Source organism: Dreissena polymorpha, chromosome 11 (assembly GCF_020536995.1).
Source record: "Dreissena polymorpha isolate Duluth1 chromosome 11, UMN_Dpol_1.0, whole genome shotgun sequence".
In the NCBI taxonomy this organism is placed as follows: domain Eukaryota; kingdom Metazoa; phylum Mollusca; class Bivalvia; order Myida; family Dreissenidae; genus Dreissena; species Dreissena polymorpha.
In genome coordinates, this window is record NC_068365.1 from 49,105,286 (window position 1) to 49,118,516 (window position 13,231).

At 35.6% G+C, this 13,231-nt stretch overlaps 1 protein-coding gene and 1 long non-coding RNA gene across 2 annotated transcripts in view; one reads left to right on the forward strand and one right to left on the reverse strand.

Moving 5' to 3' along the window:
* LOC127850213 (uncharacterized) overlaps positions 1-9,738 on the reverse strand; it is a 29,669-nt gene extending 19,931 nt beyond the window's left edge. Inside the window, exons 1-7 of the long non-coding RNA XR_008035133.1 lie at positions 9,496-9,738; positions 8,661-8,722; positions 6,904-6,965; positions 6,068-6,129; positions 4,313-4,374; positions 3,478-3,539; positions 1,726-1,787 (exon numbers count right to left, since the gene is read on the reverse strand). This is a non-coding gene — a long non-coding RNA (uncharacterized LOC127850213). The remainder of the gene's footprint in view (positions 1-1,725; positions 1,788-3,477; positions 3,540-4,312; positions 4,375-6,067; positions 6,130-6,903; positions 6,966-8,660; positions 8,723-9,495) is intronic.
* LOC127849824 (uncharacterized) overlaps positions 1-12,707 on the forward strand; it is a 38,530-nt gene extending 25,823 nt beyond the window's left edge. The window contains exon 5 of the mRNA XM_052382575.1: positions 11,859-12,707. Within this exon, the coding sequence (XP_052238535.1) occupies positions 11,859-12,314 (456 nt within the window). The 3' untranslated portion in view covers positions 12,315-12,707. The remainder of the gene's footprint in view (positions 1-11,858) is intronic.
* Positions 12,708-13,231: the final 524 nt, after the last annotated feature.

Below are 13,231 nucleotides of genomic sequence, written 5' to 3' on the forward strand. Positions count from 1 at the left end.
GTCAAATGCATTGCCAGCTCTCATTAGAGGTTCAAGACAATACAAATTTTCATATTTTGGACACAAAGATGTACTTTAGGCTATTTTTTATGGTGGCAATCTGGTCCAAATGGGAGTTTGTACCAGCGAAAGAATACAATGCTCATGTTGTTGGGGGGCGGGGGGGGGGGGGGGGGTTTCAGCTGAAGGAAAAGTTAAATTGAACAAAAAACACATATGTAGGCAAGCATTATAAGCTTAGCAATGATGTTCCATGTAGTAACAGGGGTAGAAGGCAGTTCAGATCAAGGCAGTGTCCTGAAAAGGGGTTTCTAGTACTTCTTTTGTCTTTGGGGACACAGCTTCCTGCAGAATTCTCAACACAAACAATATCAATGATTCATTTCACCTTTCTATGCCAAGACAAAAGATAAGGACAATACTGTCATTAAATCACTGAATGAGAGAGCATGTACCAAATAACAAACAAAACAAGTTGCTGAAAGTGCCAATTTTGTCAAAAAAATCCCTCTAAGGTAATGATGAAGGGACCTTGCTATAACAATCCTATGTTTTATAGGCGCGACACCATTTTAAGCCGGAACCATGAATATAAGCATATTGTGAGAAAACAATACCAAAAACAAGCTAATTGTAGGTAACAGTAGCAAATCAACTCAGCTGTACTGCATACATGCTCAGGAACAAGGATAACCCTGTTAAGTGCCAACTTCAGCTGCCAACAAAGCACGAGCTTTACATGTCAGGACGCGGAACTATCAATACAAACTGCGAGGAGAATTACATGACGGCAAGGTGTGAGTGACCACAATCCTGATTATGACAGTCTTTCACACCTAAAGCATCATACATATGCTTATTTGCTTGTGTACATGATAACAAAATGATATTATTACCTGTTTTGCCATCAACAACCCTTATCCAGTGGCCCTTGACTTAGTCGCAGACATTCCTCTTCCTGAAAAAGTCAAAATCCCCAATAAAAAGATAAAAAAATGAAACAAAAACAGCATTTATGTATTTTAAGTGTACTTTTATGAATATATGAAGTGATAAAATCTTGCTCAATTCATGATTGTACTAAATATGAAGGCTGGCTCAGTTAAGCATCTGCTGCACTGTCCATACTGTAAAAATGCCTGCCATTCCATGTCGGTGAAATGGGGCTCTGTTTGAATTTTCATGCTTTTCGCAAAAGTTTTAGTTGCCTTACTCGATCACGGAGTCCCTGCGTTGAATTCTAACTTCATGTAACACTTAACGCGAACACGGTCAACCAATATGCGGTTGAATTAAGTCGGAAAGCAATTTAGCCCTTATTCCACTATATAAGGGTGGGGGGTCAACTTGAAAACAACTATTCCAGGTCAAATAATCTGAATTCATGCATTTAATGCACTTATTTTCTTCTCTTTTGCTAAGAATGACCAAAATCTGCTTTGCCAGTCATATTTTGCACTTGCAGATGATATTTCATTTTTATCATAAGTTAGTTTAGGTCACAACATACCAAAAGAGTTCCTGCACAAATTCAATGTAAAAGCAATAACTTTAACAAAAAAATAAAGTCAAACTTTTGCCGCGTAGACACCCCCCATAACCATACCTTTTCTTAAAGAGCATTCCAAGCCGCAATGATTTAAACAATAAAAAACATAGGTCATCCAATATGTAGAAAGAACTCAATGCGAATCAGCGGTCACTGTTTTATGGCCATCTTTTTACCGGCATCTCTCCAGTTGATGATGGTTTCCCGCCAACTGTCAAAGTCTTATGTAGTCTCCAACCTAAAAGCAAACAGGAATTTGTAGTAACAACAATGTTTTCCCTACCACATGAACACAGAATATTCAAAAATAAAGTCATGGCAAGTGCCCGTACAGAGAATTGTGTCTTCAAATAAATGAAGATTTTGTTTTTAGAGGTATAGCATTGAACACCAAAAGTATTAGTGTATTGTAACCTATTAGAGAAATTTATTTTTACTGAAATGTGTTTTTCTTTCATATTATTATCATCCCATCCATATTGCACCATATATTAAGTTTGGCTGGATTAGCTGTCCATTTGGCCATTCTGTATCATATTTTCACACGCGGGTGTTTTCAGTCCGAAGAAGGCCATATTAGGCCTGTTAAAGCTTAACTGCCCCTTTAAGATTAAAAGCTGTTGTGTTCAATATCTGCAACAAAATACCAAAAACAAACCAAAAAGACATGCAAGTGGGGCTAATGTGTGGTGGGGAAAGAATGAATTTGTTAGATATTTTCACTCTAAGCAATTTTGATAATGTCTTTTTTGTGTGTTTTTTTTTAATCATCCCAAAAATGCCAATTTCAAAGCAAAAACAATCCAATTTCATCCAAGACAATAAACTAATTAGTCAAAATGAGAGATCAAAGATACTTTGAAGTGTAGAAATCAATAAGCTTCCAATAACTTGTTATTTCACACCAATAAAAGTGTACAATCTTGAAAGCGCCTTGTCGATCGGTGCCCATTTATTTACCAGCCGCCAATGAAATATTCTAGCATATAATGTCATGGGTGCCTTTTAACTGCAGCAGATGGTCAATATGCATTGCCAGCTCTCATTTAAGGTTCAAGACAATACAAATTTTCATATTTTGGACACAAAATATGTACTTTAGGCTATTTTTATGGTGGCAATCTGGTCCAAATGGGATGTTTGTAACCAAGCGAAAGAATACATGCTCATTTGTTGGGGGGGCCGGGGGGGGGGGGGGGGGTTTTAAGCTGGAAGGAAAAGTTTAAATTGAACAAAAAACACATATGTAGGCAAGCATTATAAGCTTAGCAATGATGTTCCATGTAGTAACAGGGGTAGAAAGGCAGTTCAGATCAAGGGCAGTGTCCTGAAAGGGGTTTCTAGTACTTCTTTTGGGGACACAGCTTCCTGCAGAATTCTCAACACAACAAATATCAATGATTCATTTCACCTTTCTATGCAAGACAAAAGAATAAGGACAATACTGTCATTAAATCACTGAATGAGAGAAGCATGTACCAAATAACAAACAAAACAAGTTGCTGAAAGTGCCAATTTTGTCAAAAAAATCCCTCTAAGGTAAATGATGAAGGGGACACTTGCTATAACAATCCTATGTTTAAGTAAGGCGCGACACCATTTTAAGCCGGAACCATGAATATAAGCATATTGTGAGAAAACAATACCAAAAACAAGCTAATTGTAGGGTAACAAGTAGCAAATCAACTCAGCTGTACTGCATACATGCTCAGGAACAAGGATAACCCTGTTAAGTGCCAACTTCAGCTGCCAACAAAGCACGAGCTTTACATGTCAGGACGCGGAACTATCAATACAAACTGCGAGGAGAATTACATGACGGCAAGGGTGTGAGTGACCACAATCCTGATTATGACAGTCTTTCACACCTAAAGCATCATACATATGCTTATTTGCTTGTGTACATGATAACAAAATGATATTATTACCTGTTTTGCCATCAACAACCCTTATCCAGTGGCCCTTGACTTAGTCGCAGACATTCCTCTTCCTGAAAAAGTCAAAATACCCAATAGAAAAAGATAAAAAATGAAACAAAAACAAGCATTTATGTATTTTAAGTGTACTTTTATGAATAATATGAAGTGATAAAATCTTGCTCAATTCATGATTGTACTAAATATGAAGGCTGGCTCAGTTAAGCATCTGCTGCACTGTCCATACTGTAAAATGCCTGCCATTCCATGTCGGTGAAATGGGGCTCTGTTTGAATGTTCATGCTTTTCGCAAAAGTTTTAGTTGCCTTACTCGATCACGGAGTCCCTGGCGTTGAATTCTAACTTCATGTAACACATTAACGCGACAACGGTCAACCAATATGCGGTTGAATTTAAGTCGGAAAGCAATTTAGCCCTTATTCCACTATATAAGGGTGGGGGGTCAACTTGAAAAACAACTATTCCACGTCAAATAATCTGAATTCATGCATTTAATGCACTTATTTTCTTCTCTTTTGCTAAGAAATGACCAAAAATCTGCTTTGCCAGTCATATTTTGCACTTGCAGATGATATTTCATTTTTATCATAAGTTAGTTTAGGTCACAACATACCAAAAGATTTCCTGCACAAATTCAATGTAAAAGCAATAACTTTAACAAAAAATAAAGTCAAACTTTTGCGCGTAGACACCCCCATAACCATACCTTTTCTTAAAGAGCATTCCAAGCCGCAATGATTTAAACAATAAAAAACATAGGTCATCCAATATGTAAGAAAGAACTCAATGCAAATCAGCGGTCACTGTTTTATGGCCATCTTTTTACCGGCATCTCTCCAGTTGATGATGGTTTCCCGCCAACTGTCAAAGTCTTATGTAGTCTCCAACCTAAAAGCAAAACAGGGAATTTGTAGTATACAACAATGTTTTCCCTACCACATGAACACAGAAATATTCAAAAATAAAGTCATGGCAAGTGCCCGTACAGAGAATTGTGTCTTCAAATAAATGAAGATTTTGTTTTTAGAGGGTATAGCATTGAACACCAAAAGTATTTAGTGTATTGTAACCTATTAGAGAAATTTATTTTTACTGAAATGTGTTTTTCTTTCATATTATTATCATCCCATCCATATTGCACCAATATATTAAGTTTGGCTGGATTAGCTGTCCATTTGGCCATTCTGTATCATATTTTCACACGCGGGTGTTTTCAGTCCGAAGAAGGCCATATTAGGCCTGTTAAAGCTTAACTGCCCCTTTAAGATTAAAAGCTGTTGTGTTCAATATCTGCAACAAAATACCAAAACAAACCAAAAAGACATGCAAGTGGGGCTAATGTGTGGTGGGGAAAGAATGAATTTGTTAGATATTTTCACTCTAAGCAATTTTGATAATGTCTTTTTGTGTGTTTTTTTTTAATCATCCCAAAAATGCCAATTTCAAAGCAAAAACAATCCAATTTCATCCAAGACAATAAACTAATTAGTCAAAATGAGAGATCAAAGATACTTTGAAGTGTAGAAATCATAAGCTTCCAATAACTTGTTATTTCACACCAATAAAAGTGTACAATCTTGAAAGCGCCTTGTCGATCGGTGCCCATTTATTTACCAGCCGCCAATGAAATATTCTAGCATATAATGTCATGGGTGCCTTTTAACTGCAGCAGATGGTCAAATGCATTGCCAGCTCTCATTTAGAGGTTCAAGACAATACAAATTTTCATATTTTGGACACAAAATATGTACTTTAGGCTATTTTTATGGTGGCAATCTGGTCCAAATGGGAGTTTGTAACCAAGCGAAAGAATACAATGCTCATTTGTTGGGGGGCGGGGGGGGGGGGGGGGGGGTTTAAGCTGGAAGGAAAAGTTAAATTGAACAAAAAACACATATGTAGGCAAGCATTATAAGCTTAGCAATGATGTTCCATGTAGTAACAGGGGGTAGAAAGGCAGTTCAGATCAAGGCAGTGTCCTGAAAGGGGTTTCTAGTACTTCTTTTGGGGACACAGCTTCCTGCAGAATTCTCAACACAACAAATATCAATGATTCATTTCACCTTTCTATGCAAAGACAAAAGAATAAGGACAATACTGTCATTAAATCACTGAATGAGAGAAGCATGTACCAAATAACAAACAAAACAAGTTGCTGAAAGTGCCAATTTTGTCAAAAAAATCCCTCTAAGGTAAATGATGAAGGGGACACTTGCTATAACAATCCTATGTTTAAGTAAGGCGCGACACCATTTTAAGCCGGAACCATGAATATAAGCATATTGTGAGAAAACAATACCAAAAACAAGCTAATTGTAGGGTAACAAGTAGCAAATCAACTCAGCTGTACTGCATACATGCTCAGGAACAAGGATAACCCTGTTAAGTGCCAACTTCAGCTGCCAACAAAGCACGAGCTTTACATGTCAGGACGCGGAACTATCAATACAAACTGCGAGGAGAATTACATGACGGCAAGGGTGTGAGTGACCACAATCCTGATTATGACAGTCTTTCACACCTAAAGCATCATACATATGCTTATTTGCTTGTGTACATGATAACAAAATGATATTATTACCTGTTTTGCCATCAACAACCCTTATCCAGTGGCCCTTGACTTAGTCGCAGACATTCCTCTTCCTGAAAAAGTCAAAATACCCAATAGAAAAAGATAAAAAAATGAAACAAAAACAAGCATTTATGTATTTTAAGTGTACTTTTATGAATAATATGAAGTGATAAAATCTTGCTCAATTCATGATTGTACTAAATATGAAGGCTGGCTCAGTTAAGCATCTGCTGCACTGTCCATACTGTAAAAATGCCTGCCATTCCATGTCGGTGAAATGGGGCTCTGTTTGAATGTTCATGCTTTTCGCAAAAGTTTTAGTTGCCTTACTCGATCACGGAGTCCCTGGCGTTGAATTCTAACTTCATGTAACACATTAACGCGACACGGTCAACCAATATGCGGTTGAATTTAAGTCGGAAAGCAATTTAGCCCTTATTCCACTATATAAGGGTGGGGGGTCAACTTGAAAAACAACTATTCCAGGTCAAATAATCTGAATTCATGCATTTAATGCACTTATTTTCTTCTCTTTTGCTAAGAAATGACCAAAAATCTGCTTTGCCAGTCATATTTTGCACTTGCAGATGATATTTCATTTTTATCATAAGTTAGTTTAGGTCACAACATACCAAAAGATTTCCTGCACAAATTCAATGTAAAAGCAATAACTTTAACAAAAAATAAAGTCAAACTTTTGCGCGTAGACACCCCCATAACCATACCTTTTCTTAAAGAGCATTCCAAGCCGCAATGATTTAAACAATAAAAAACATAGGTCATCCAATATGTAAGAAAGAACTCAATGCAAATCAGCGGTCACTGTTTTATGGCCATCTTTTTACCGGCATCTCTCCAGTTGATGATGGTTTCCCGCCAACTGTCAAAGTCTTATGTAGTCTCCAACCTAAAAGCAAAACAGGGAATTTGTAGTATACAACAATGTTTTCCCTACCACATGAACACAGAAATATTCAAAAATAAAGTCATGGCAAGTGCCCGTACAGAGAATTGTGTCTTCAAATAAATGAAGATTTTGTTTTTAGAGGGTATAGCATTGAACACCAAAAGTATTTAGTGTATTGTAACCTATTAGAGAAATTTATTTTTACTGAAATGTGTTTTTCTTTCATATTATTATCATCCCATCCATATTGCACCAATATATTAAGTTTGGCTGGATTAGCTGTCCATTTGGCCATTCTGTATCATATTTTCACACGCGGGTGTTTTCAGTCCGAAGAAGGCCATATTAGGCCTGTTAAAGCTTAACTGCCCCTTTAAGATTAAAAGCTGTTGTGTTCAATATCTGCAACAAAATACCAAAACAAACCAAAAAGACATGCAAGTGGGGCTAATGTGTGGTGGGGAAAGAATGAATTTGTTAGATATTTTCACTCTAAGCAATTTTGATAATGTCTTTTTTGTGTGTTTTTTTTTAATCATCCCAAAAATGCCAATTTCAAAGCAAAAACAATCCAATTTCATCCAAGACAATAAACTAATTAGTCAAAATGAGAGATCAAAGATACTTTGAAGTGTAGAAATCAATAAGCTTCCAATAACTTGTTATTTCACACCAATAAAAGTGTACAATCTTGAAAGCGCCTTGTCGATCGGTGCCCATTTATTTACCAGCCGCCAATGAAATATTCTAGCATATAATGTCATGGGTGCCTTTTTAACTGCAGCAGATGGTCAAATGCATTGCCAGCTCTCATTTAGAGGTTCAAGACAATACAAATTTTCATATTTTGGACACAAAATATGTACTTTAGGCTATTTTTATGGTGGCAATCTGGTCCAAATGGGAGTTTGTAACCAAGCGAAAGAATACAATGCTCATTTGTTGGGGGGCGGGGGGGGGGGGGGGGGGGTTTAAGCTGGAAGGAAAAGTTAAATTGAACAAAAAACACATATGTAGGCAAGCATTATAAGCTTAGCAATGATGTTCCATGTAGTAACAGGGGTAGAAAGGCAGTTCAGATCAAGGCAGTGTCCTGAAAGGGGTTTCTAGTACTTCTTTTGGGGACACAGCTTCCTGCAGAATTCTCAACACAACAAATATCAATGATTCATTTCACCTTTCTATGCAAAGACAAAAGAATAAGGACAATACTGTCATTAAATCACTGAATGAGAGAAGCATGTACCAAATAACAAACAAAACAAGTTGCTGAAAGTGCCAATTTTGTCAAAAAAATCCCTCTAAGGTAAATGATGAAGGGGACACTTGCTATAACAATCCTATGTTTAAGTAAGGCGCGACACCATTTTAAGCCGGAACCATGAATATAAGCATATTGTGAGAAAACAATACCAAAAACAAGCTAATTGTAGGGTAACAAGTAGCAAATCAACTCAGCTGTACTGCATACATGCTCAGGAACAAGGATAACCCTGTTAAGTGCCAACTTCAGCTGCCAACAAAGCACGAGCTTTACATGTCAGGACGCGGAACTATCAATACAAACTGCGAGGAGAATTACATGACGGCAAGGGTGTGAGTGACCACAATCCTGATTATGACAGTCTTTCACACCTAAAGCATCATACATATGCTTATTTGCTTGTGTACATGATAACAAAATGATATTATTACCTGTTTTGCCATCAACAACCCTTATCCAGTGGCCCTTGACTTAGTCGCAGACATTCCTCTTCCTGAAAAAGTCAAAATACCCAATAGAAAAAGATAAAAAATGAAACAAAAACAAGCATTTATGTATTTTAAGTGTACTTTTATGAATAATATGAAGTGATAAAATCTTGCTCAATTCATGATTGTACTAAATATGAAGGCTGGCTCAGTTAAGCATCTGCTGCACTGTCCATACTGTAAAAATGCCTGCCATTCCATGTCGGTGAAATGGGGCTCTGTTTGAATGTTCATGCTTTTCGCAAAAGTTTTAGTTGCCTTACTCGATCACGGAGTCCCTGGCGTTGAATTCTAACTTCATGTAACACATTAACGCGACACGGTCAACCAATATGCGGTTGAATTTAAGTCGGAAAGCAATTTAGCCCTTATTCCACTATATAAGGGTGGGGGGTCAACTTGAAAAACAACTATTCCACGTCAAATAATCTGAATTCATGCATTTAATGCACTTATTTTCTTCTCTTTTGCTAAGAAATGACCAAAAATCTGCTTTGCCAGTCATATTTTGCACTTGCAGATGATATTTCATTTTTATCATAAGTTAGTTTAGGTCACAACATACCAAAAGATTTCCTGCACAAATTCAATGTAAAAGCAATAACTTTAACAAAAAATAAAGTCAAACTTTTGCGCGTAGACACCCCCATAACCATACCTTTTCTTAAAGAGCATTCCAAGCCGCAATGATTTAAACAATAAAAAACATAGGTCATCCAATATGTAAGAAAGAACTCAATGCAAATCAGCGGTCACTGTTTTATGGCCATCTTTTTACCGGCATCTCTCCAGTTGATGATGGTTTCCCGCCAACTGTCAAAGTCTTATGTAGTCTCCAACCTAAAAGCAAAACAGGGAATTTGTAGTATACAACAATGTTTTCCCTACCACATGAACACAGAAATATTCAAAAATAAAGTCATGGCAAGTGCCCGTACAGAGAATTGTGTCTTCAAATAAATGAAGATTTTGTTTTTAGAGGGTATAGCATTGAACACCAAAAGTATTTAGTGTATTGTAACCATAAGAGAGCACCGATTATTCAACGGGTGAATTTCTTTCTTTTTGTAAAACTTTTTTGTTTGTCATGCAAATTGTATGAAATAAAGTTTTTCTGCTAGTGGAGATGTTAAGCTAGTGTTATAACAGAAAAAATGTTTGAAAAACATGCATTTTGTAGTTATTTGTCTAGGAAAGTAAACACGTTGACACATTAAAAAAAAACATTTAATTAAACTAAATGCAATATGTATCATTTGATTATATGCATCAATCTTAAAATCGCGTAATCCTTTGCATTCCAATGTTGAATTGCCCGTTTGTTCTGCATAATCCGATTATCTCGTTTTGATCAGATATTATCCAGACTTAACTAACAACATGGCGTCACCCCGGGGTGTCATAAACCACACTGGGTGGCAGATGACAGTCTGGTCATTAAACACAATTGATGATGCCACCATGTCTTCTCTTTCTGGTAGTATTAAGCAGTCATTTGGTTTAATATTTTACCCCCGACATACTTAACAGTTGCGTTCATTAGATATGTTACATATTGTACAAATTAAAAGTTATGTCCAATATAGAATATCAGAAATTGTACACCGTAAAGATACTAGCCCGTTTAATCCCTGGTTTAATTTATAAAAAAAAGTATTTGATAATTTTAAAATTTACCTAAAAACATAACATTTAACGTATTTAGCGGGTATCGGTTAATTAAAACTACGTCATTTCGTATGAAGATTTAATGTTACGGCAATGCACGAACGACATCATAAAAACAAGAAATTACATTTGACACGAACGGGGGTAAATAATGTTTAAAAAAATATTAATATAGATATATGTGTGTTAAAATGTTAGATATTTGCCACTCATACTCACTAGTAACGATTTTTCAATATACATGAATACACAGTTCAAATTGCATCATGTAAAGTTGTGTTTTTCAGTTGTATGTTAATATTCCTCAATAGCGTCATTCTCTGTACAAAACCCATCAAATTAAAATTACATGTAAATACTGTCATGCACTTCGCTTTTAATAGGGCTTTGTAGTACGTTTATTTTCAATGCACCCCTTACACTTTCTATTACTCACGTGTTTATCACACTAACGTACTCATGCCATTCATAATTATATTTTTATAATTAGATGTATTACTATTGTAATTTATTGAAGCTTTTCTGCAAAAAATATTACGGCTTATGCATAGAGCTCTTTGTTGTGTCAAATTGTTGGCCTTACAGTCTTCAGATAATCTTTAATTTGATGCTTATGCCGCGTTTTTAATGTTGCAAATAAATGTATTAATAAATTCGTTTGGCGCTTAATAATATATTTTTGAAATATTATTTAGGTGTTTTTTCGGAGTTTTTTTGTGTGGATTAATTGACTAAACATTTGGTGTCGTTATCCATATGTTTTGCGTTACTTCAAAGACCTATAAAATACATTTTAAAGTATTTTTTAGCTTTATAGCTGTTAAATGATTCACAGATGCAAATATAGATATATCACATAGATCACATTCTCTTCATCTTCCGAATAATCACATAAAATATCGTCAAGATCAATATCACTCTCTCATGATAAAAAGCTCGTTTTTAACGTGACAAAATTCCATCTAAAAAAAAATAAATATAAATCCAAACCACAATTTTTTATCTTTGATATCAGTTAGAACAAGAAAAATAATGGAAGGCGTATCAAAAATATCATACCGTACTTAATATAATATGTTATGATTTTGGAATGTAGATTTTTACAAAATGAGACCAATTACAAACAATTAGCGGTAATTAATTGCGCGAGAATCTTTAATAAGTATTAATTAAAATATAAATTGCTTGATGTTGCGGCTATTAACATCAACACAACAATACATGCGTGAATTGTTTGTGAAACGTTAAAAGTAAAAAGTCTAATCAAAGACATAGTATGAGCGACTGAACCGGCAAATTTTCGCCGATGATTACCACTTGATTACAGATATAAAAAAGCAAATACACGAAAGCATTTTAAACATTTTATTTGTAACAATCAATCTCAACTTCAAACAATCATTTAAACAACAAAAATGTGATAATCGCCTCACATTAATTCATTAAGTAATTTATTTATCCGACAACGGTTAAGCGGGTATTCTCTACGTCTTTGGCTTTTGGAATCGCAGACTCGCACCAGTTAGCAGCAGTGTAATGGCGGACAGTCACGTGACTGACAATATGGCGGCGGTCAATTTATCGATTATGGAACGGTCTATATACAACACAGAAACCAATCGACGACGATTACCGCTAACGGGTGTAATGGTCAACTCTGTCGCAATTGCTGCCAACAGGGAACCTTTTGTTGTCGGGAAACCGTCTCGAACAATGTTTGATTTCGTTTTAAAGGCACACTCCGACTTGAATTTAAAGAGAACTGTATTTGTAGGTGATAATTTGAAAGCGGACATGGCATTTGCGCGTACTGTTGGTATAGATTCAGCTCTAGTATTGACAGGCGTTCACAAAGTCGTAGATATACAACACCACACTGATTTTACACCCACCTATGTGTTGAACAGTTTAGCAGATATAGCCTGCTGATCAGTTTTGTATCGGTATGACGTTCACAAAATCATGAAATATATTTAGTATTTGGGCCCAATGTTTTATTTGTTGATGCGTTAAGACAAAACATTGGAAAAGATGTAACGCACCATGGATAAGAAAACAGATAAGGGTCCAAAACTTCTTAATGTTAAATGATAATACAAAGACATTTTGAATTGCTTTAAGAGGATATCTAAAATATGCATAACCATGTACAAAATGTACTAGTCCTGTTATTTTATTCACCATAATTTCATGTTTTGGTGTTTTATTCAGATAATCCTCAAATCAATGGTAGCTTATTTCATCGATATGCAGATATATATTGTAAAACTGTTCTGTGTGTACTTGAGAAACGTTCAACATTAAACATTACTGTCCACATTATACATTGTGTGTTTTGTTTATATACGCGTACTAATTAATATTTTGTCTTGTAGGTTGTAGCTCACTGAACGGAGCGTGCAAGTTTTTCAAAAAGCAGCGGTGCAAGCTTAAATAAATATTATTTTGATGTAAAATGTTTCTCCACCTGTTTTTATAACATACCCTCCGATAGGCAATTGTCTCGCACATTTGGCTTTCAGAGTTTCTTAATTGTCGGTCGAATTGGCAGTTGCTAGGCGTCACAATGCAAAATTTTACCAATATCGCAATTGGTCTGTTACATTGGAATTACCAGTGCATTGAGCAGAATTACAACTTAATATAATTTACATCTGCAATATACTGTACATTCGTTAGGTATTCTCGTAATTTAGGTTCCACCCATCAATTACCTATCTGGTATTACACCAATTAAATCCGCAGAACAATCAAAACATTGTAATATTAAGGTACAAACTATAAGTGTTGCAAATCACTTCTTTAAACATCACTTTGTATAACAAAATAAAAATTTTGCTTGAACT